Below are 21,393 nucleotides of genomic sequence, written 5' to 3'. Positions count from 1 at the left end.
ATAAATAATGAAATGTTTAACAACTTTAAAATTTCTGAATTAAACCCAAATACATCCCAGAACCCGGTGTCACGAGTATATGATCAATTTTTAAGAGAAACCAAATAAGTACAATAACTGTCCGGAATACAATTGGACAGAAAATAAATAAAATATGAGAGAGACTATACTAGCTGCGGAATCTCCTTAGGGAAGTACAGCTCACCTAGTCTCTGTGTCAACCATGCCTCTATGCCACTAAGTCACTGGCCACATGTAGACCTGTGCAACAAAAATGCGCAGAAGTGTAGTATGAGTACGAAAACAATGAGTACTCAATGAGTATCCCGACTAATCTCGAAGAAGTAGAGACGAGATGGTCAACTTTGACACTTACTAATGGTCCAATAATGATTTATCCATAATATATTTAATCGTGGATTTATAAAACATGATTGTATTTCAATAGGGAGAAGCAAATAGACAATTCTTTCTTTTATAGGAAAATACTCATTTTCATTATTTTTACCAATATTCTAAACCCGGGAAAAGGCAGCAACAACTTCAAATAAGTTTCAAGGAAAGCACTACAAGCATGCGCAAATCATGCCGAGGTCGACGGCCCGCTCTAACAGAAATGTAAATTGTGCACTGCCGAGGGTCGAACGACACGAACCATAGATGCATCTATTTAATCTGCAGAGGCGTTCGGCCCGTTCCAAAATTTAAACACATGCCCTGCTTGCGAATCATGCATGCGACGCAGGTACACATCAAAAATCATGCGCAAATAGCCAATTAGGAATTTATTAGGGAACAATTATCCAATTAAAAGTAATTCCCCTTTAATCAATTTAATAAAATGAAGTTTAATCCTTTTAGAAATTCACTTACCAATTCTATGGGATTTAAGCAATTCAGTATGTCAATAAGTTTACAAATAATCCACGTATAGCATGTTTTTGGGTCCTAGACTACCCGGACAACAGCATATAGTAGCTACGCACGGACTCTCGTCACCTCGTGCATACGTAGCCCCCACAAATAGGAGAACATAACCAATTAACTCACCTATGGGGACAATTCCCTCTTACAAGGTTAGAAAGGAGACTCACCTCGCTCCGAAGATCCTTAACCGTCATTCTACATTCTTCCGAAGACTTGAACCATTGCACAAATGCTCCAAAACTTAACATAGATGACGAAATCCCTCCTTGAAGCTCTCCAAAAATTGCCCATACCAAGTGAAAAATGGGAGAGAAATGACCTTCTCCCGATTTTTAAAGAACTCACTGGCTCAGTGAATTCTGCACCTGCGGTCCCTTGACCGCTTCTGCGGTTCTGCAGGTGCAGTCCAAGCGCCGCTTCTGCGGTCCTCCCCTAGGCTGACCCTTTTCGCTTCTGCGACACAAATTCCGCAGATGCGGTCCCGCTTCTGCGGACCCTTGACCGCATCTGCGGTCCATGAACCCCTGACCACAATCCGCTTCTGCGGCTCCCTTTCTCGCTTCTGCGGTCCCATTTCCGCAGAAGCGGAAATACCAGCAACCAGGCCCTTCAGCTATCCAACAATGCCAAATTTCGATCCGTTAGTCATCCGGAATCCACCCGAGGCCCCCGGGACCCACACCAATCATACCAACTAGTCCCATAACACATTACGGACTTGCTTGAGGCCTCATATCACATCAAACAACGCTAAAATCATGAATCAACCTCCAATTCAAGCTTTAAGAACTTTAGAACTTCAAACTTCTATTTTCGATGCCGAAACCTATTAAATCACATCGGATTGACCCCAAATTTTGCACACAAGTCATATTTGACATTATGGACCTACTCCAACTTCCGGAATCGGATTCCGACCCTGATATCAAAAAGTCCACCTTCGGTCAAACTTCTCAAAAACCTTCAAAGAAATCTTTAGCCAAATGGTTCCAAAATGACGTACGGACCTCCGAATTCACTTCCGATCGCGCTCCCAACTCCAGAATCACCATACGGAGCTACTCCCAGTCTCGAAATCCCAAATGGACATTGATAATGCTGAAATGCACTTCAAGCCAATCTTATGAAATTCCTTCCAAAAATGCTAACTTCCACAATGGGTGCCAAAATGCTCCCGGGTCATCCAAAACCCGATCCGGACATACGCCCGAGTCCGAAATCATCATACGAACCTGATGAAACCTTCAGATCCCGATTCTGAGGTCATTTACTCAAAATTCAAATCATAGTTAATTCTTTCAACTATAAGCTTACAAAATGAGAATTCTCTTTTCAATTCAACTCTGAACTTCCCGAAATCTAATTCCGACCACGTGTACAAGTCATAATACCTGAAATGAAGATGCTCATGGCCTTAGGCTGCTGAAAAATGCGCTATAGCTCAAAAACGACCGGTCAGGTTGTTATACCGGGGGCCTCGGGTGAATTCCGGGTGGTTAACGGATCGAAAATGGGATTAACGGATCTGCGAAAGAGTTGGCGCAGAAGCGAAAAGGGGTGGCCTAGAGAGGACCACAAATGCAGAATTTTAACCGCACCTGCGGAAGCGCAGAAGCAGTCAAAGGACCGCAGGTGTGGAAATAGTTGAGGTAGTGAGGTCTTTTAAAATTCGGGGTTGGGTTCATTTCAACCCTTTTTCTTCCATTGGAGCCGATGGCGAGCAATTTTGAGGTGCCATTTTCATCACTCGTCATGAGGTAAGTAATTTATACTAGCTTTGAGTTAAATACAAAGTTTATACATGTATTTAGGCAAGGAAATTATGGAAAAATTGAGGTTTTGGTGGAAAACCTAGAAATTGACATTTCTTGGAATTTGACCACGATATTGAGTATGGAATTTAGTGAAAATTATATATTTGAGTTCCTAAGGTCATGGGTAACCTTTATCTTCGAAAAATTTCAGATTTCAGGCACGTGGGCCCGAGGGTGTTTTGGTCAACTTTTCGATCGGAGTTAGGAATTGCTATAAATTAGATTGTAATGAATATTTGAGCATATATTAATGGATTTGCGTGATTGTTCGCTAGTTTTGGAGCATGGTGCATCAATTAGAGTCTTCGGAAGGGCGTGGAATGTCGGTTATGGATCTTCGGAGCGAGGTGAGTCTCCTTTCTAACCTTGTAAGTGAGAACTGTACTCATAGGTGAAATAATTGATTATGTGCTCCTATTTGTGGGGGCTACGTACGTACGAGGTGACGAGAGTCTGTGCGTAGCTACTATGATGCTATTGTCCGTGTAGTTAGGACCCAAAAGCATGCTATACTTGGATTAATTGTGAACTTATTGACGGCTTGGATTGCTTAAATCACCTCGGATTAGTAAATGAATTTAAAAAGGGATTAAACGTTACTTTTCTCGAATTGTTAAAAGAGAAGTTGTTTTATTTGGATAATGTCCCCCGATAATTCTTGATTGATTGTTTGAGCATGTATCTCTATGTGTACCTGCGTCGCATGCATGATGCGCGAGCAGGGTGTGTGTTTATTTTATGTTGACCGCGTCGCAGGTTAGTTCGCGAGTGGGGTAATAGATGCATCCATAGGCGCACCGTCGACCCTCGGCAAGTGCACATTTTAATTCTGTTGGAGCGGGCCATCGACCTTGGCATGATTTGCGCATGATATATTGTCGCCTGAGAATTTTAAATGAAACGTTGCCTTTCGTGGCTTGATATAAATTGATAAGATAATGAAAAGTAAACCTTGAAAATCCTTTATTATTTATTGAAGGTATTTTGCCTAATTTTCTGGCTTTGTGAGTTAGAACTGCTATATAAAATTCATGATTTCCTCACACTTTAGTATATTATTATTGGACCTCTAGTAAGTAATGAAGTCGACCATCTCGTCTCTACTTCTTCGAGATTAGGCGGGATACTCATTGAGTACACGTTGTTTTCGTACTCATACTACACTTCTGTGCATTTTTGTTGCACAGGTACATGTAACTCTAGCGGTCTACTGGGTGTAGCAGCACGAATGATTCGGGGACTAGGTGAGCTGCATTGTTCGAGACGGCCGCAGCAAGAGCAGTCCCTTCCCGTATACTGTATTTACTTCCTGTCTAATGTATTCCGGATAGATGTTGTATTATATTTCCTTGTCAGTAGATGCTACTGCACTTGTGACACCGGGTTCTGGGTGTCACGATCCGGATTTCCCACCCTCGGGAGTCGTGATGGCGCCTACTAATAGGAGCTAGGCAAGCCAACTCTTATCTACCTTTTTCGTTAATAAAATCCTTCATTAACAATTTAACAATACTAATGTAAAGACAGCGGAATAAATTAAATGAGTGGAAGACTTAAATAAGTGAAACTAAAAGAAATGCGGAATCCAACATCAACCTCTACCCAAAATCTGGTGTCACATTACCCACGAACTTCTAAGAATACTAAATACAACCGTTTGAAGAAATTTAACAATTGTTTGTCTCGGATACATGAGATAACAAAATGAAGAGTAAGATAGATGAGACGTCGGGCCTGCGGATGCCTGCAAGGCTACCTCGGGTTTCCGTGGACTAAAGGCTGGCTCCCGATCTAACGCTGCTGCTCAAATGTTGCTCTGGTATCTACACATAGGTGCAGAGTGTAGCATCAGCACAACCGACCCCATGTGCTGGTAAGTGTCTGTCCTAACCCCGGCGAAGTAGAGACGAGGCTAGGAACAGACTCCAGATAAACCTGTGCAGATATATATATATACAAGTACAGCGGAAAAACAACAAGAATAAACCAGTTAAGCGGAGGGAGGGAACATGCTTCAGGGGCAATAGATAAAAATAAATATCAGGAACAATAGATCGTACAACTACAGGTTAGCTTCTATCACAAAATAAAGAGATAAGACGGCTTTCATAATCAACTCATCTTGTTGCAGGCGTGCAACCCGATCCCATTTCTCAATATCTCGTGGTAGGCATACCACCCGCTCCCATTACTTGTGGTAGGCGTACCACCCGCTCCCATTTCAATATCATTTGTGGTAGGCGTACCACCCGTTCCCTTTCATTATCAATTGTGGTAGGCGTACCACCCGCTCCCATTACTTTCCAACAAAATACACAACATAATCCCGGCAAGGGAGAATACACAAATAATGACTTCCCGACAAGAGGAAAACAATAACAACAAGTCAAACATCCCGGCAAGGGAGAATCAGCTATAACCAATATTATTTAACTTCTACTTGGCACCACTTATACCAATATTCAATCACAACTTCCATAGGATCAATTAAGGATACACGATTATCAATTTAAGACTTACGGTCATGTTGGACACCAATGTATAGATACTCATCACCATGCCTATACATCGTACTCGATCAGTTAGCAAGTAGCAAATAAGACTCAACTCCTATTCCCTCAAGCTAATGTTAAACCAAACACTTACCTCAAACTTCCACGGCCAATTCAATCCTCAATAACCGCTTTCCCTCTCGAATTTGGCTCCAACTCAACCAAATCTATACAATAATGACTTCATAGTATCAATATGTGCTAAACAAATCAAACCCATGTCTAATTATAGCTTTTTCATCATTTTTCCCCAAAAGGTCAGAAATGCCCCCAGGCCCACATGGTCAAAACCCGAGGTTTGAACCAAAACCCGATTACCCATTCCCCTATGAACTCAAATATATAATTTATTTTGGAATCGGACCTCGAATTGAGGTCCAAAACCCCCAAATTTTGAAAACCTAGGTTCTACCCAAAATTCCCAAATTTCCCTATTAAAATCTTTGTGTTGAAGTTGAAATTAAGTTAAAAGATGTTAAAGAGTGAAGAAAATGAGTTAGAAATCACTTATCAATCATTTTGAAGAAGAAGAATTGTTTGGAAAATCGTCTCTTATGTTTTGGGTTTTTGAAAAAGTGAAAAATAGCTGAAATTCCCGTCTTTATATACCCCCGCTGAAGTCCCAGCGTGGACCGCGCAAAAATGGACCGCGGCCGCGCTGAAGAACTGAACAAAATACAACTCTTTGAATCATCCAGAGCGGACCGCACAAAAGGGGAATGCGGCCGCGCTAGTAGACCTGGAGAGTGCTGGCTCTCTGAAGTTAGCTACGCGGACCGCGCATGGACGACCGCGACCGCGGCCGCGTAGCTTCCACCATGGACTATACTAAGGCGACCGCATCCACGCAGCACACACCACGGACCGCGCTAAGGTGACCGTGGGTGCGCTGGAGCCTGCAAATTCTCCTGAACCTGCAACACCTAGTATTTTAAGTCTAAGACCTCCCGGAACCTACTCAAAATTCACCCAAGCCCTCCGGGCTCCAAACCGAACATACACACAACCTCAAAAATATCCCACGAACTTATCTGTGCGATCAAATCGCCAAAACAACATCATAAACATCAAAGTAGGCCTTAAGACCCCTAATTTCCTCCTAAGTTTTCACAAAACATCAATTTTAGAGTTTTAAGTCCAAAACACGTCAAACGGCGTCCGATTTCAACCAAACTTTACAGAAAGCGCTTAAACCATATATAAGGCTTGTACCAGGCGTCAGAACCAAAATACGGGCCTGATACTACAGTCTTTTAATCAAGTTTCATTTCCAATTTCCTTAATTATTTTTAGAAAACAATTTCACACAAAAATTCATTTCTCGGGCTTGGAACCTCGGAATTCGATTCCGGGCATACACCCAAGTCCCATATTTTCCTACGGACCCTCTGGGACCGTCAAATCATGGATTCGGGTCCGTTTGCCCAAAATGTTGACCAAAGTCAAACTTAATCCATTTAACATCAAGATTTAACATTTTCTCACAGAATTCATATTTAAGCTTTCCAGCTACATGCCCGGACTGCGCACGCAAATCGAGGCAACTCTAAATGAGGTTTTCAAGACCTCGGAGGCATAGAAAGGGTAAGGAAACAAGTGATGACCCTTTGGGTCGTCACATTCTCCACCTCTAAAACAACCGTTCGTCCTCGAACGGACAAAAGAAATGAGTACCTGAGTCGGGGAAAAGATGGGGATAACGGCTCCGCATATCAGACTCGGACTCCCAGGTCGATGCCTCAGGGGGCTGACCTCTCCACTGAACACGAATAGAAGGAAAACTCTTGGATCTCAACTGACGAACTTGCCGGTCCAGAATAGCTACCGGCTCCTCCTCATAAGACAAGTCCTTGTCCAACTGGACAATGCTGAAGTCTAACACGCGGGTTGGATCGCCGTGATACCTCCGAAGCATGGATACATGAAAAACTGGATGCACGACTGATAAGCTAGGCTTCAATGCAAGTCTATAAGCCATCTCTCCCACTCGATCAAGGATCTCAAATGGCCCAATGAACCTAGGGCTAAGCTTGCCCTTCTTCCCAAACCTCATCACGCCCTTCATAGGCGACACTCAGAGCAATACTCGCTCACTAACCATGAAAGCTACATCTCGAACCTTATGATCTGCATAGCTCTTTTGCCTCGACTGAGCCGAACGAAGCCTATCCTGAATGATCTTGACCTTGTCCAAGGCCTCCTGAACCAAATTTGTACCTATCAACCGAGCCTCTCCCGGCTCAAACCATCCAATCGGAAACCGACACCGCCTACCATATAAAGCCTCATAAGGAGCCATCTGGATGCTCGACTGGTAGCTGTTGTTGTAGGCAAACTCCGCTAAAGGCAATAATTGATCCCACGAACCTCCAAAGTCAATAACACAAGCCCGGGGCATATTCTCCAAAATCTGAATAGTCCGCTCAGACTGCCCGTCTATCTGGGGATGAAATATTGTGCTCAACTCAACCCGTGTTCCCAACTATCGCTGAACTGCTCCCCATAAGCACGAGGTAAACTGCTTACCCCGGTCCGAAATGATAGATGCCAGCACACCATGAAGGCGAACGATCTCCCGGATATAAATCTCAGCTAATCTCTCGGATGAATAGGAGACTGCCACAAGAATGAAGTGTGCTGACTTGGTTAGCCTATCAACAATAACCCATATCGCATCAAACTTCTTCCGAGTCAACGGAAGTCCAGTAACAAAATCCATAGTAACTCTCTCCCACTTCCACTCGGGAAGCTCAATCCTCTAAAATAGACCACTAGGCCTCTGATGCTCATACTTGACCTGCTGACAATTCAAACACCGAGCCACATATGCTACAATATCCTTCTTCATTCTACGCCACCAATAATGCTGCCGCAAATCTTGATACATCTTCGCGGCACCCGGATGAATAGAGTACTGGGAACTATGGGCCATCTCTAAAATCAATTTTCGAAGTCCATCTACATTGGGCACACAAACTTGCCCCTGAAATCTCAAAACTCCATCCGCATCTAAGGTAACCTGCTGGGCACCTCCACGCTGCACCATGTCCCTAAGGACACACAAATGGGGATCATCAAACTACCGATCATGGATACGCTCCAATAATGAAGAACGAGCGACCGTGCAAGACAATACACGACTGGGCTCAGAAACATCCAGTCTCACGAACTGATTGGCTAAAGCCTGAACATCCAAAGCAAGTGGCCTCTAACTGACTGGAATATAAGCAAGACTGCCCATACTGGCTGACTTCCTACTCAACGCATCGGCCACCACATTGGCCTTCCCTGGATGATATAAAATGGTGACATCATAGTCTTTCAACAACTACAACTACCTCATCTGCCTCAAATTCAACTCCTTTTGCTTGAACAAGTACTGAAGACTCTTGTGGTCAGTGAACACCTCACATGCCACGCCATACAATTAGTGCCTCCAAATCTTCAAGGCGTGAACAATAGCAGCCAACTCTAAATCATGCACTGGATAGTTCTTCTCATGAATATTCAACTGCCTCAAAGCATAGGCAATAACCTTGCCATCCTGCATCAACACTGCACCAAGCCCAATACGGGAAGCATCACAATAAATGGTATAAGGCCCAGATTCTGTGTGCAAAACCAACACCGGTGTCGTGGTCAGAGTTGTCTTGAGTTTCTGAAAGCTCGCCTCACACTTGTCGGACCATCTGAACTGGGCACCTTTCTGGGTCAACCTGGTCATCAGGGCTGCAATAGATGAAAACCCCTTCACAAACCGACGGTAGTAGCCTGCCAATCCTAAGAAACTCTGAATCTCTGTAGTTGATGCTGGTCTAGGCCTGTTCTTGACTGCCTAAATCTTCTTCGGGTCCACCTAAATACCCTCTGCTGATACAACGTGACCCAGAAATGCTACTGAACTCAGCCAGAACTCACACTTGGAGAACTTGGCATATAACTGACTATTCCTCAGAGTCTGAAGAACCACTCTAAGGTGCTTCTCGTGCTCCTCCTGGCTGCGGGAGTACACCAAAATATCATCAATGAAGACTATCACGAACATGTCCAAATATGGCCTGAACACTCGGTTCATCAACTCCATAAATGTTGTTGGGGCATTGGTCAACCCAAATGACATGACCAGGAACTTATAATGCCCATACCGAGTGCGGAAAAATGTCTTAGGGACATCGGATGCCCTAATCCTCAACTGATGGTAGCCATATTTCAAGTCAATCTTGGAGAATACCCTGGCACCCTAAAGCTGGTCGGACAAATCATCAATCCTCGGCAGTGGGTACTTATTCTTAATCGTTACCTTGTTAAACTGTCGGTAGTCTATGCACACCCTCATCAATCTGTCCTTCTTCTTGACAAACAACACTGGCGCGCCCCAAGGCGAAACACTGGCTCTAATGAAACCCTTCTCTAGCAAATCCTGTAACTAGTCCTTTAACTCCTTTAACTCCGGCAGCGGCATACGATATGGCAGGATAGAAATGGGTTGAGTACCCGGAGCCAAATCAATATAGAAATTAATGTCCCTGTCAGGTGGCATGCCCGGCAGGTCTGAAGGGAAAACATCGGGAAACTCCCGAATAATAGGCATAGAATCTATAGGAGGAACCTCAGCACTGGAATCACGAACATAGGCCAAATAGGCCAGACACCCCTTCTCAACCAAACGTCGATCCTTCACGTACGAAATGACGATGCGGGTAGAATAACCTGGTGTGCCTCTCCACTCTAAACGAGGCATATCCGGCAACGCTAAGGTCACAGTCTTGGCATGGCAGTCCAAGATAGCGTGATAGGGTGATAGCCAATCCATACCCAATATGATATCGAAGTCCACCATATCTAAGAGCAACAAGTCTACACAGGTCTCAAGACCCCCAATCACTATGACACACGAACGATGGACTCGGTCGACCATGATAGAGTCACCTACCGGTGTAGACACATATACATGAATACCTAATGCATCACTAGGCATGACTAAGCATTGTGCGAAATAAGATGAAACATATGAATACGTAGACCCTGGATCAAATAGTACTGAAGTATCTCGATCACAAACCAGAACCGTACCTGTGATGACTGCATCTGAAGCCTCAGCCTCGGGCTTAGCTGGAAGGGCGTAACATCAGGGCTGGGCCCCACCACCCTGTACTATCCCTAGGTCGATCTGCTGCTAGCTGATCTCCACCTCTAGAGGTTTGAGCTCCACCTCTATGACCTCTGAATCCACCTCTAGTACCTCTACCCCCGCCTCTAGCTGGCTGGGTTGGCTGTGAAGCACCTGTTGCCGGTACCATGGCACGAGAACCCTGATGCTGATGGCCACCTGGCGCGCGAGGGTAGTACCTGGTAATGTTCCTCGCATCGCCACAAGTAAAACAAGCCCTCAGCTGTTGGGGCTGACGACCTTAAAAACTCTAAAGCGGTGGTGCACAGATGGGCGGCTGCTCGGAATACTGCGGCTGGGAACCACGACCACCTGAAGTACCATGAGAGACCTGGGGGCTGACTGAAAGGGCCTAGGAGGATGGCCTATACCATACGTATCTCTACCTTTAGACGAGGTACCACTGAATCTGCCAGAATGATGGGCTCTTTTGTCTCCCCCGTGACCACCTCCCTATGACAAAACCATTTTAACTCTGCGGGCCACATTGGCCTCCTCCTGAAAGATGATCTCACTACCAGTCTCCCTAGCCATCTGGAGATGAATCGGCTGAGTCAAACCATCAATAAATCTCCTCACCCCCCCCCCCCCCCTCTCAGTGGGAAGTATGACAAGATCATGGTGAGCTAGATCAATGAACCTGGTCTCATACTGAGTGACCGTCATAGAACCCTGCTGGAGGTGCTAAAACTGCCTCCGTTAGGCATCCCTCTGAGTAACGGGGAGAAACTTCTCCAGGAACAACTTTGAAAATTGATCCCAAGTCAAAGACGGCGACCCTGCTGGTCTAGCTAAACAGAAATCCCCCCACCAAGTCTTGGCGGATCTAAATAGGCGAAATGCAGCAAAATCCACTCCATTGGACTCAACAATGCCCAAGTTCTGAAGAACCTCGTAGCAGCTATATAATAAATCCTGGGGATCCTCAGAAGAAGCACCGCTGAATGTAGTAGTGAAGAGCTTGGTGAACCTGTATAGCCTCCACAAAGAATCTGCGGACATAGCCGCGCTATCGCCGGTTTGAGAAACTACCCCCGGCTGAACTGCCATAGCTGGTTGAACCACTGGAACCTGACCCTAGGGAGCTACCTGCCCCGGAGTACGTACAGCAGGAGTCTGGGCTCCTCCTCCAGCCTGAGAAGTGGCTGGTGCTATAGGAAGCAATCCTGCTCGGGTGACACTCTCTATGAGGCCCACCAACCAGACCAAAGCGTCCTAAAAAACTGGGGTAGCAATAAACCCCTCTAGGACCTAAGCTGGGCCCACTGGAACTACTGCAGCTGGGGCCAGAACCCCCTCGTCAAAGTCAACCTAAGCCTCCGCCAGTGGTGCTGCTGCTCGGGGCTGAGCTCTGCCCCTACCTCGGCCTCTCACACAGCCTCGTCCTTTGCCCCTAGTGGGAGATGCCTGGGGCTCAGACTGCTGATCGGAAGATAAGGAAGCGCGTGTTCTCGCCATCTGCGAAATAACAGAGTAGAAGTTCAATTAGCATTAAGAAACCAAACCGCATGACAAGAAAGAAAAAATGTGAAACTTTTTCTAACTTTGTAGCCTCTGGGGGATAAATACAGACATCTCCGTACCGATCCCTCAGACCCTACTAAGTTTGTTCGTGAGTTGTGAGACCTATGTAACCTAGTGCTCTAGTACCAACTTGTCACGACCCGGATTCCCCACCCTCGGGAGTCGTGATGGCGCCTACTAATAGGAGCTAGGCAAGCCAACTCTTATCTACCTTTTTCGTCAATAAAATCCTTCTTTAACAATTTAACAAGACTAATGTAAAGACAGTGGAATAAATTAAATGAGCGGAAGACTTAAATAAGTAAAACTAAAAGAAATGTGGAATCCAACATCAACCTCTACCCAAAATTTGGCGTCACATTACCCATGAACTTCTAAGAATACTAAATACAACCGTTTGAAGAAATTTAACAATTGTTTGTCTCGGATACATGAGATAACAAAATGAAGAGTAAGATAGAGGAGACGTCAGGCCTGCGGACACCTGCAAGGCTACCTCGGGTCTCCGTGGACTGAAGGATGGCTCCCGATCTAACGCTGCTGCTCAAATGCTGCTCCGGTATCTGCACATAAGTGCAGAGTGTAGCATCAGCACAACCGACCCCATGTGCTGGTAAGTGTCTGGCCTAACCCCGGCGAAGTAGTGACGAGGCTAGGATCAGACTACCAAATAAACCTGTGCAGTTATATAATATGCAGCAGAAAATAAAACAGGAATAAATGGAAAACAACATGAATAAACCAGTTAAGCGGAGGGTAGGAGCATGCTTCAGGGGCAACAGATAGAAATGAATATCAGGAACAATAAATCGTACAACTACAGTTTAGCTTCTATCACAAAATAAAGAGATAAGACGACTTTCATAATCAACTCATCTTGTTGCAGGCGTGCAACCCGATCCCATTTCTCAATATCTCGTGGTAGGCGTACCACCTGCTCCCATTTCATCATACTTGTGATAGGCGTACCACCCGCTCCCATTTTAATATCATTTGTGGTAGGCTTACCACCCGTTCCCTTTCATTATCAATTGCTTATCCCATATTAATAAATCTTAGTCCTTTGATACTTCCTCATTACTGTTCATTTTAAGAATGGCGGCCTAATCTCATCTCATACTTTGTGACTATTGTCCATCCATCGTTAATTCACCTCGATATTAATCTACAATATACCACTGATAACTTGAAACTTCTTACATCATACCTTGCCACTAGGGCTTACGTTGCATGGATGAATATTTAAATTTATTTTTCTGATCCACTTAGGGGTGATACTGTACTTTAATGATCGTATTTTATAGCATCCCAATGTGATTGACTTACGTGGGTATTTTAATCCCGTACAATCCATGAAATTCTCTTCAAATCATTACTTAATCGAAGGCCCAAACATCGTCCTTTATCTATCACAATTACATCCTCAGGCAGCATTCCATCTTTTCTAAATGCTACTAGTCTTAGACTCCTTTGAGTTTATTTAGGCTATATTGAGCGTTCTATAACTTAGAGGGACCATCAGCTCCTTTGTTTTCACGGGTTTTATCCCAAGGACTTATCCATTGTCGTCACCTTCTCACTTACCTTCTTCTTATCCTTATTTTTGTCTTTCTAAAACCCTGTTGTTCTATCATAATTTAGCTTGCGATCGATTCCCCTTATGCATTTCTGAAACATCAAACGAGATATCGCATCCCCTTTAACTTTTCTCTACGTTCTTAACTAGACCTCTCGATACCTAGAAATCATTGACTAGAAGATATGCCATTGACGATGCTGCTATTATTCTTGGATATTGAATCCTCGTGCTTATAGCCTTCTATCCGAAGTATAGACTATTCATGATATTCTGCCCTTGAGTATCTCATACGTTGTTCACTTTTACCTTACTTACCTTAAAATCCCGCATCGTATCTTCTATCTCTCTCATGACCTCCCTTCCACCTAGGTGTAATTCACGTCCATAACTTGAAGCTCTATTATGATACTCGCACCTTTGGTACATACACAATCCGGTGGGAGCTTCGTACTGACTTCTTATGAGGCTGGTACTTCTTCTAACTGGCGTCCTTATAGGGCCATATCATGATTGAGAACATAGCAGAATCACTCTTAATATCAGGTGATCAAGATAAATAACACAACAACAACCATAATCTATTTAAATTTAGCACTTAGTGAGAGTAATACCTAAAATAGCGAGAAAAAAATTAAGAATTAATTAAAAAACAGTCAATTAGGATTAATAAAGGATAGTGAAAAGAGGAATTCTTACAAAAAAAAAAAGGTGTATTTGCACCAAATCCAAAGAGCAAAATACATGTGAAAATGTGTATTTGCAACAAGCCAAAAAGAGCAAAATACAAAAACATGTATTTGAAGCAAGCCGAAAGAACAAAAATACACGTAAAAACAATCATTTGCAGTAAGCCAAAAAAAGTAAAAAGACAGCAAAATACACGTCGTAGACTAGGTTCGAACTCCCCTCAATTGGATGGAAAACCTTGCCCTTTGCCAGTGGCACCTTGCACCAATTATATAGTGTAGGTGCCACCTTTAGTATTTATACATAATCTACTATGTGCATAAAGATATAAATACAATCTCGATCGAAGCTTGCGGGTGGCGTACCAACCTTTCCTACAACATAGATCCGCCCCTGCTCACGTGCTGCTAAGGGGTAAGAAATTACCACTTTAATTTCACTTGTTCGAATTCATACGATTATTTCATTATTTTTTTGTGTGTAAAAGGATACTCTAGTAAAATTGGTCACTCACGTGGTGTAACTTTAGTGAATTATTTTGTGTGGAAAAAGATATGGTACAATTTGATTACAGTTACTGTATCTTGTCCTTTGTGTGAAATTTCTCACCTTTACCATTCTTAATATGTATTGTATTTTTTCTTCTTTTTATTTTTAGTTTCACCTTTGGCAAAACAACTAATTGAGACTTGGCATGAATGTGTAAAACGATTTCTGCTAACCAAATCACACCGCTGGTTTTGATTCCCTCCCTTTTGCCTAGTGAACGAATAGAATGAATAGCTATATTAAGATTAGAGATTATATGAACTAAGGCGCAACATTATTTTTTATTTTGGTATTTCAATTCAGCCATAAGAAATATTTAAATCTGAATCACAAATCTTGCATCTTTTTGTAATAAAATCGAACAGTTAAGATGTAAATCAAAGAATGTAATTATATGGTGGAATATGCATAATGCGAATACGTAAGGTGTGCATAATGCAGAAATCTGGGATAATTTTATTGTTAGTGGGTATTAACATAGAAATTTCCCCGGGGCGTTAACCGTGGGTATTTTCATTCATTTTCTCCACACTAGTTTTTTTTTTCCTTCAAAAAATTTGGTTCATGCTTTATACATTACAGTAACACTCTAGACATTTGCATAAGATCACACCAATGTTCCTGCTATATTTCTGAAAATTAACAGAGTGGCTTCACTCCATTCTTTCCTATTTATGTGTCTGATTGTGTTTTTAGTTGTAAAATGTTATAATCTTGAAGGTAATAATGTTGAAATCAATTGTTTGGACAAGAGGGGTTGCTCTGATGGTAAGCAACCTCCACTTCCAACCAAGAGGTTGTGAGTTCGAGTCTCCCCAAGAGCAAGGTGGGAAGTTCTTGGAGGGAAGGATGCCGGGGGTCTATTTGGAAACAGCCTCTCTACCTCAGGGTAGGGGTAAGGTCTGCGTACACACTACCCTCCCCAGACCCCACTAAGTGGGATTATACTGGGTTGTTGTTGTTGTTGTTGTTGTATTAGGCTTGAATCTATGTGTGATTCGTGTTTTTGATGTTGTTTAAGTTGATTTGAAGGCTCTACTAAGTTTGTATGGCCTGAGCATATTCTTAGCAGTCAGCAGTAATAGCCATTTATCGAAGTCAAACAATTACAACGCCTCACATTTCCACCCAACTGCAACAAAACAAATTGGCCAGCAGATCTGGCATTTCAGCATATACTCAGTTGAAACTAGTTTGGCAATCAAATTAACTGGTAGACAACAGAATCATGTTGCAAGGAACATTGTCCGTAAGCAATTATTTCGTACTTTTTTTATATTGAACATGTTTTCCACCATGGATACCCTCAGTGGCAGCGCTATAAGCTTATAGTTGTCATACAAGCTATATGGTTGGGGCGTAAATGATAGCAGAGGTAATATGGTACGGAGGTAAGATCAAAGCTAACATGCATATCAAGTAATGACATGAGCATTTGACTACAATGAAGTTGTCAAATTTAGACGTAAAAGACATTACAAGCAGATGCCAACCCCTTTTCGTGAAATGTGGCTTATGCCTAACCGTATAGGATGGGAGAAGTTTCATTTTTTTTAACCAAAATAGGAAGTAAAGATATAAAGACAAGATTAATAAGATGGAGAGCCTTACAAAAATACGGTAACATTGGTATCATAAATCAACACCCTCGTCAAGCCCTTTAGAACTAATTATCACATTTGAATCAATTTGTTTGTCGAACTTCTTTTTACGCCTGGTTTCAAATTCTTGAAATCCTTCCATCTGAAAGAAAAGTAGTCAATGGAGATCTCCATTAGTGACTTTTTTCAGGATGCACGGAAGTGAGCCCAATAGTGACTTGTTGAAATTGGTCCATGGAAATGGGATTGCCATGTAGAGCTATGCTCTGCAGACCCTTGCATTCTTTTAATAAGTTTAAAGGCATCTGAGAAAATGAGAACCAACATATCAACAGCTAAAAGATGTCTATAAAATAAGCACAAAAGCTAGTAGAATAGTAAATTCCAGGATGATAATGCCTTAAAGACAAGAATCTACTTAGAAGTTTAAACAAATGACTTCAGATGAAGATTACTAAGCAAATATCTATATTTGGCACAACGACTATTTCACATCTCAAGTTAAAGACACGAGGATGTTTCAATTACAGTTTCCCTATGTAAAGCTTCTTCTTCGTTAAAGAAAATGCTTTTCCATGCTTGTCTTATGGTTGATGAAGAGCTATATAACATATTTATATACAATTCTGTTGAATAGTCTTTTGTAAGGAAAGGGGGAGCGAGAGGGTTGGGGGGGGGGGGGGGAGAGAGAAAACACTACAAGCATCAAAAGAAAATTTTAGTCTATAACAAAGTAAATATCGGTTTTACTCAAAAATATTACGTGGTACAGACAGTAAAACCTTAGATCTACTTATACTTACCATGCTTGTGCACATGTCCATGAGTGTGTACGTGAGAGTGAGAGAGAGAGGAAATTTTGAAAATTACCTGATTGAGATTATTATTATTCAAACAGAGTGATTTTAGTTGAATGAGATTGCAAGTTGAACCAGGAAGCTCTTCAATAGAGTTATCTGTAACAGAAGCAATCATAGTCTCAAGAGAAAGCAATAGAAGTACTAACTGTGAATCTGAGGAAAAAGGAGAAAAGAAAATGATATTATATATCAACTCAAAATGGCTACTACAAAGACTAGTCTTCTCAGATGTAAGATGGAAATTCTAATGTTCAATTTGATATACATACAAAGCTCCGACGCCTAGGAAACCAAAGGAAAAGGAGAGACAGAAAAATCAGAAGGATTATGAGCTAAAGATGAAGGTACCATTTGCTTGCAGTTCTTCCAAAGAAAAGCAACTTCCAATTGATTCCGGAAGAAACTTTAACTTGTTGTTTGAAACATTTAACAAAACCAACTGCATTGCCAAAATATATTATAAATTCTAAAGCTCAAAGTTTTCAGTGAAAAAGAACTGAGAAGATGCCAGTCTAAGCAATATGACCTTCACACACACAGACAGAGAGAAAAACATCATCTAGAATTCATAAGTAACTGATAATCTTTTAATAACAATATTGTGCAATTGTAAACGCCCTTATAGAGTCAACAGAACCATCGAACTTGATTCAGAGCCTCCAATTCATCACTTCAAGACAACAACCACGAGAATTTGAATGATAAGTTATAACGAGTCTACACAGTAGTACTTACTCTGTTTAACAGTGACAATGAAAAGATAACGGTAAACTAATCAAAATATTAAGCAAGAGGTGTAACATAAATGTCACAATAAGGGCTTACTAGCACAATTGAGAAATAAATTAGGCTTTCTTTCATAGAAATATGTATCAACTGAAACCTACAGCTTAAGCACAATAGTCCTGGATATCAAGTTAGAAGAATTCTCCAAACAAAGGCATTGGCAAGATCAAAACTTAAGTAAATCTTTTATCACCAAACACCTTTACAATAAAAATATTTTTAACAAACAATAAAACAACGTATAATCAATAACTTTATTAGCACATTAAATGAACTAACAAAGCAGGTACCAGATAAAGTGTAATGAATCACTTACACTACGCAAGCTCCCGATTGTGTCAGGCAAGCTTGTCAACAAGTTTGCTGAAACAGACAGACGCTCAAGTTTCACCAGCTGCCCCACTGAACACATGAAGTTTCTATGGTTAGAACCGAGAGTGCAGTCATATATAAGAAAAAGGTAATCCACTCAACATGAGTGATCTAACATATCTGCACTTACATTCATCAGGCAAGTTTGTGATCTGATTCCCATCAAGTGTTGCCACTTTCAAAGACTGAAGCAATCCCAAATTCATGGGAAGGCGCTCAATAACGTTATCAGCTAAAATCTGAATAGAGATAATTGGAAATACAAATTTTTTGCTCTTAGTATCAGATAATCAACTTAAGAAATATGGTCATCATTAATAGGAATATGTTCAATTTTAAGAAACGGAAAAAAAAAAAAAAAGAGGGAGAGCAGGATATTGTACTTACAAGACGTTGTAAGTTAGTTAGTTTGTTGATCTCCACGGGAATTTCAACTGTCACAACAGAATAGTAATAGTTAGCTTCCAAGAAAACAATCTTTAGGAAAATAAGATAAAGAAGTATACGAAAACAATCTTCTAGTAGCATTTGTTTTATACTCTAAAGTGATAATAAATATATATAAAATTATGAGCTCAAGAAACTAAAGAGCAATACCCAGTTTATTGTGCGTTAAGTCGAGGGTACGTACAGATCTTTCCAGGTCAAAAACTTCATCAGGAAATGTCTGTTTACAGAAACAAAAAAGATAGTCAAACAAACATTTCATCACAAATATTTGACCTTTTTCAAACGGGCTAGCTGAATTGCCTTATTAGCTATATTATGAATTTCATAACAGTAAGCATCATCCATCAAACGCTAATCAAACATATATGAGAATACAATGGATTTGAAGTCCAAAAACATATTTTTCAGAAATAGTGAAACGAAAGGCGATGAATTAAAAGTGCCATGAAATAAACATTATACGAACTGTGATTGCAATAAGAAGATGTAATTAATTGTAATCAGAAAAAAGAAAATAAAACAATTAAAAAAGGAAATGCCTTCAATTTAGAGTCGCGTAAAGCAACGATGCCAGTGGAACGCCATCGCGAAATTGTGCTAGCATCAGCTGCCTTGCTGCTGCGACAACCCATTATCACTCGAATATTATATATACACACACAACGCTTTGAGAATTAGATTGAAATCAAAGGTTAATTAAATGATTGGAAAATGTAGAATAAAAAGGTCTTCAACTGGTTCAGGGAACGGCGTTGAAGACCTTTTCGTTTACCGGTCCCCGGAGGGACCCAACGGCGTTGAAGTCGACGACTATATGAAACTCAGAGAGAAAGGTAATGGCGACGACTTTTGAATGGTTTGCTTTTGATGTTATTGCTTGAGGTGAGGTCTTGGGTTCTATTATGATTTTGTCACACGAGTGGCGATATAAATTACTACGTAATATATTATTTTTCCACTCTTGTTTTACTTTTTTTTCTTAATAGAGGTTGTCCTTGAATCGTGCAAATGAAGTTGAAGACAAGTCTACGGTGAATATTGAAGGCTATGCGGAACGGGGTGGGTTCACAGTTATGCGAGTGCGGTGCGGGGCGGGACGGGTTGAAATATCTTTTCATAAAAATTGATGCGGGGCGGGATGCGGGTCATGCGGGTTTATGCGGGTTTAAGTAAATTTTCTTTCTTATTCTTTTGAAGTTCGATGATAACTTCAAGTTATGGTTTTTTATAGACTTTTGTTTCGAAAAGACAAATATAATATTTCGTGTTTAATATTTTTTTGATCAAAGCAGACTTTTTTTTAACTTTCCTATTGAACTTCTTTTAGAGTCAATTTTTTTTAGCTAACTCAAACAAATTAATTTTATTATTGGGTTATACACAAGTTATCAAGGAATATTAGAAATAATATTATAGGAATGTAAATACTATTTTATAATGAATACTAAATTAATACATAAGCGGTCATCTGCTTTTTACAATAACCAACAGATTCTTTTTTTAAAAAAATTGAAGAATTAGTACATAAGCAACAAAAGAACTTTCAAATTTTTGGTTGATTAAACTGAAATTTCAGCCAAAATATAAAATAGAAATAAGCAAACAAAATAAAATAAAAAACTTATGCGGGGCGGGTGGACGCGGGTGTGTGTGGGTAGGGTGAACGCGGGTGAAAATGCTACGCGGGCGGAGCAGGGCGAGTTAAAATCTTTGCGTGTTTATGCGGATTCACCCCGCAACCGCACCGCACCGCTTGCCATCCTTAATAGTGAGTTATGTAATATACAATTTTGCAAAATAATATTAATATTATTGAAACAAAATCTTTTGTAAAGATTTACACATGAATTAATAAGCATTTGTTTTGTGAATGATCAACGTGGATTGTTATGTGGTAGCTTATTTGTCGAGGTCAAGATGATTGAATGTCATCCGAATATAAGAAGATGTACATTTAAAGTTTAATTAGATATTTTAATTTTATAAAGTATAAACATGTAATGAAAAATATCTCACTAATGCTTTCTTATAGAGTATATGCAGACAATATTCTTGGTGTATGTTCCTTTCATCTATTTTCATTGCTCTGATATGATCATAACTTTTTATCGACAGTGCTACATAAAATTGACCATGTGAGAATATATGTTGCCATAGATACAATCCACCACTAGAGTTTTTTTTTTATTGTCATTGTAAAACATAAACGTACATAAAATTATTTTCGGATGAATTTGAAAGAATATATTAGGGGAAAGAAGTAAATTCTTAGAATATTTTGGTAGCAAATTTGCTCGTTGTAATTTTTGCATGTATGATATCGGTTTATCATCTTTTATTTTTTCTAAAATCACCATCGCTTTCACCAAAATTTATCCATAAATTATCAGTTATTTGATCATACCTATATTTTAAAATTTAAAATTTCAACAACTTATCCACGTAGTATGTTAAATGGTCATTTTCAATGAAATTTGTGTGATTTTAGCTTGCCTTTTATTTATAGCTATTATTTTCTCTTT

At 40.9% G+C, this 21,393-nt stretch overlaps 1 protein-coding gene across 1 annotated transcript; it reads right to left on the bottom strand.

Moving 5' to 3' along the window:
- Positions 1-16,194: 16,194 nt before the first annotated feature.
- On the bottom strand, positions 16,195-19,795 carry LOC107806366 (plant intracellular Ras-group-related LRR protein 7). The gene is made up of 9 exons (XM_075256686.1): positions 19,411-19,795; positions 19,019-19,088; positions 18,809-18,855; positions 18,552-18,660; positions 18,366-18,451; positions 17,612-17,702; positions 17,274-17,359; positions 16,622-16,708; positions 16,195-16,545 (listed from the first exon to the last, which is right to left on the bottom strand). The coding sequence occupies exons 1-9, from the start codon at positions 19,501-19,503 to the stop codon at positions 16,435-16,437; spliced, it is 780 nt and encodes a 259-aa protein (XP_075112787.1). The 5' UTR covers positions 19,504-19,795; the 3' UTR covers positions 16,195-16,434.
- Between the last annotated feature and the right edge of the window lie 1,598 nt (positions 19,796-21,393).

Source organism: Nicotiana tabacum, chromosome 6 (genome assembly GCF_000715075.1).
Source record: "Nicotiana tabacum cultivar K326 chromosome 6, ASM71507v2, whole genome shotgun sequence".
Lineage (NCBI taxonomy): Eukaryota > Viridiplantae > Streptophyta > Magnoliopsida > Solanales > Solanaceae > Nicotiana > Nicotiana tabacum.
This window is presented reverse-complemented; position numbering and strand designations above follow the sequence as displayed.

Excerpts from the sequence above, each read along its gene's own strand:
- LOC107806366 (XM_075256686.1), bottom strand. The coding sequence starts at position 19,503 with ATGGGTTGTCGCAGCAGCAAGGCAGCTGATGCTAGCACAATTTCGCGA. Across the intron at positions 18,452-18,551 it reads CACAAACTTGCCTGATGAAT|TGGGGCAGCTGGTGAAACTT; the intron begins GTAAGTGCAGAT and ends TCATGTGTTCAG. Across the intron at positions 17,703-18,365 it reads CAATCGGGAGCTTGCGTAGT|TTGGTTTTGTTAAATGTTTC; the intron begins GTAAGTGATTCA and ends TTGGCAATGCAG.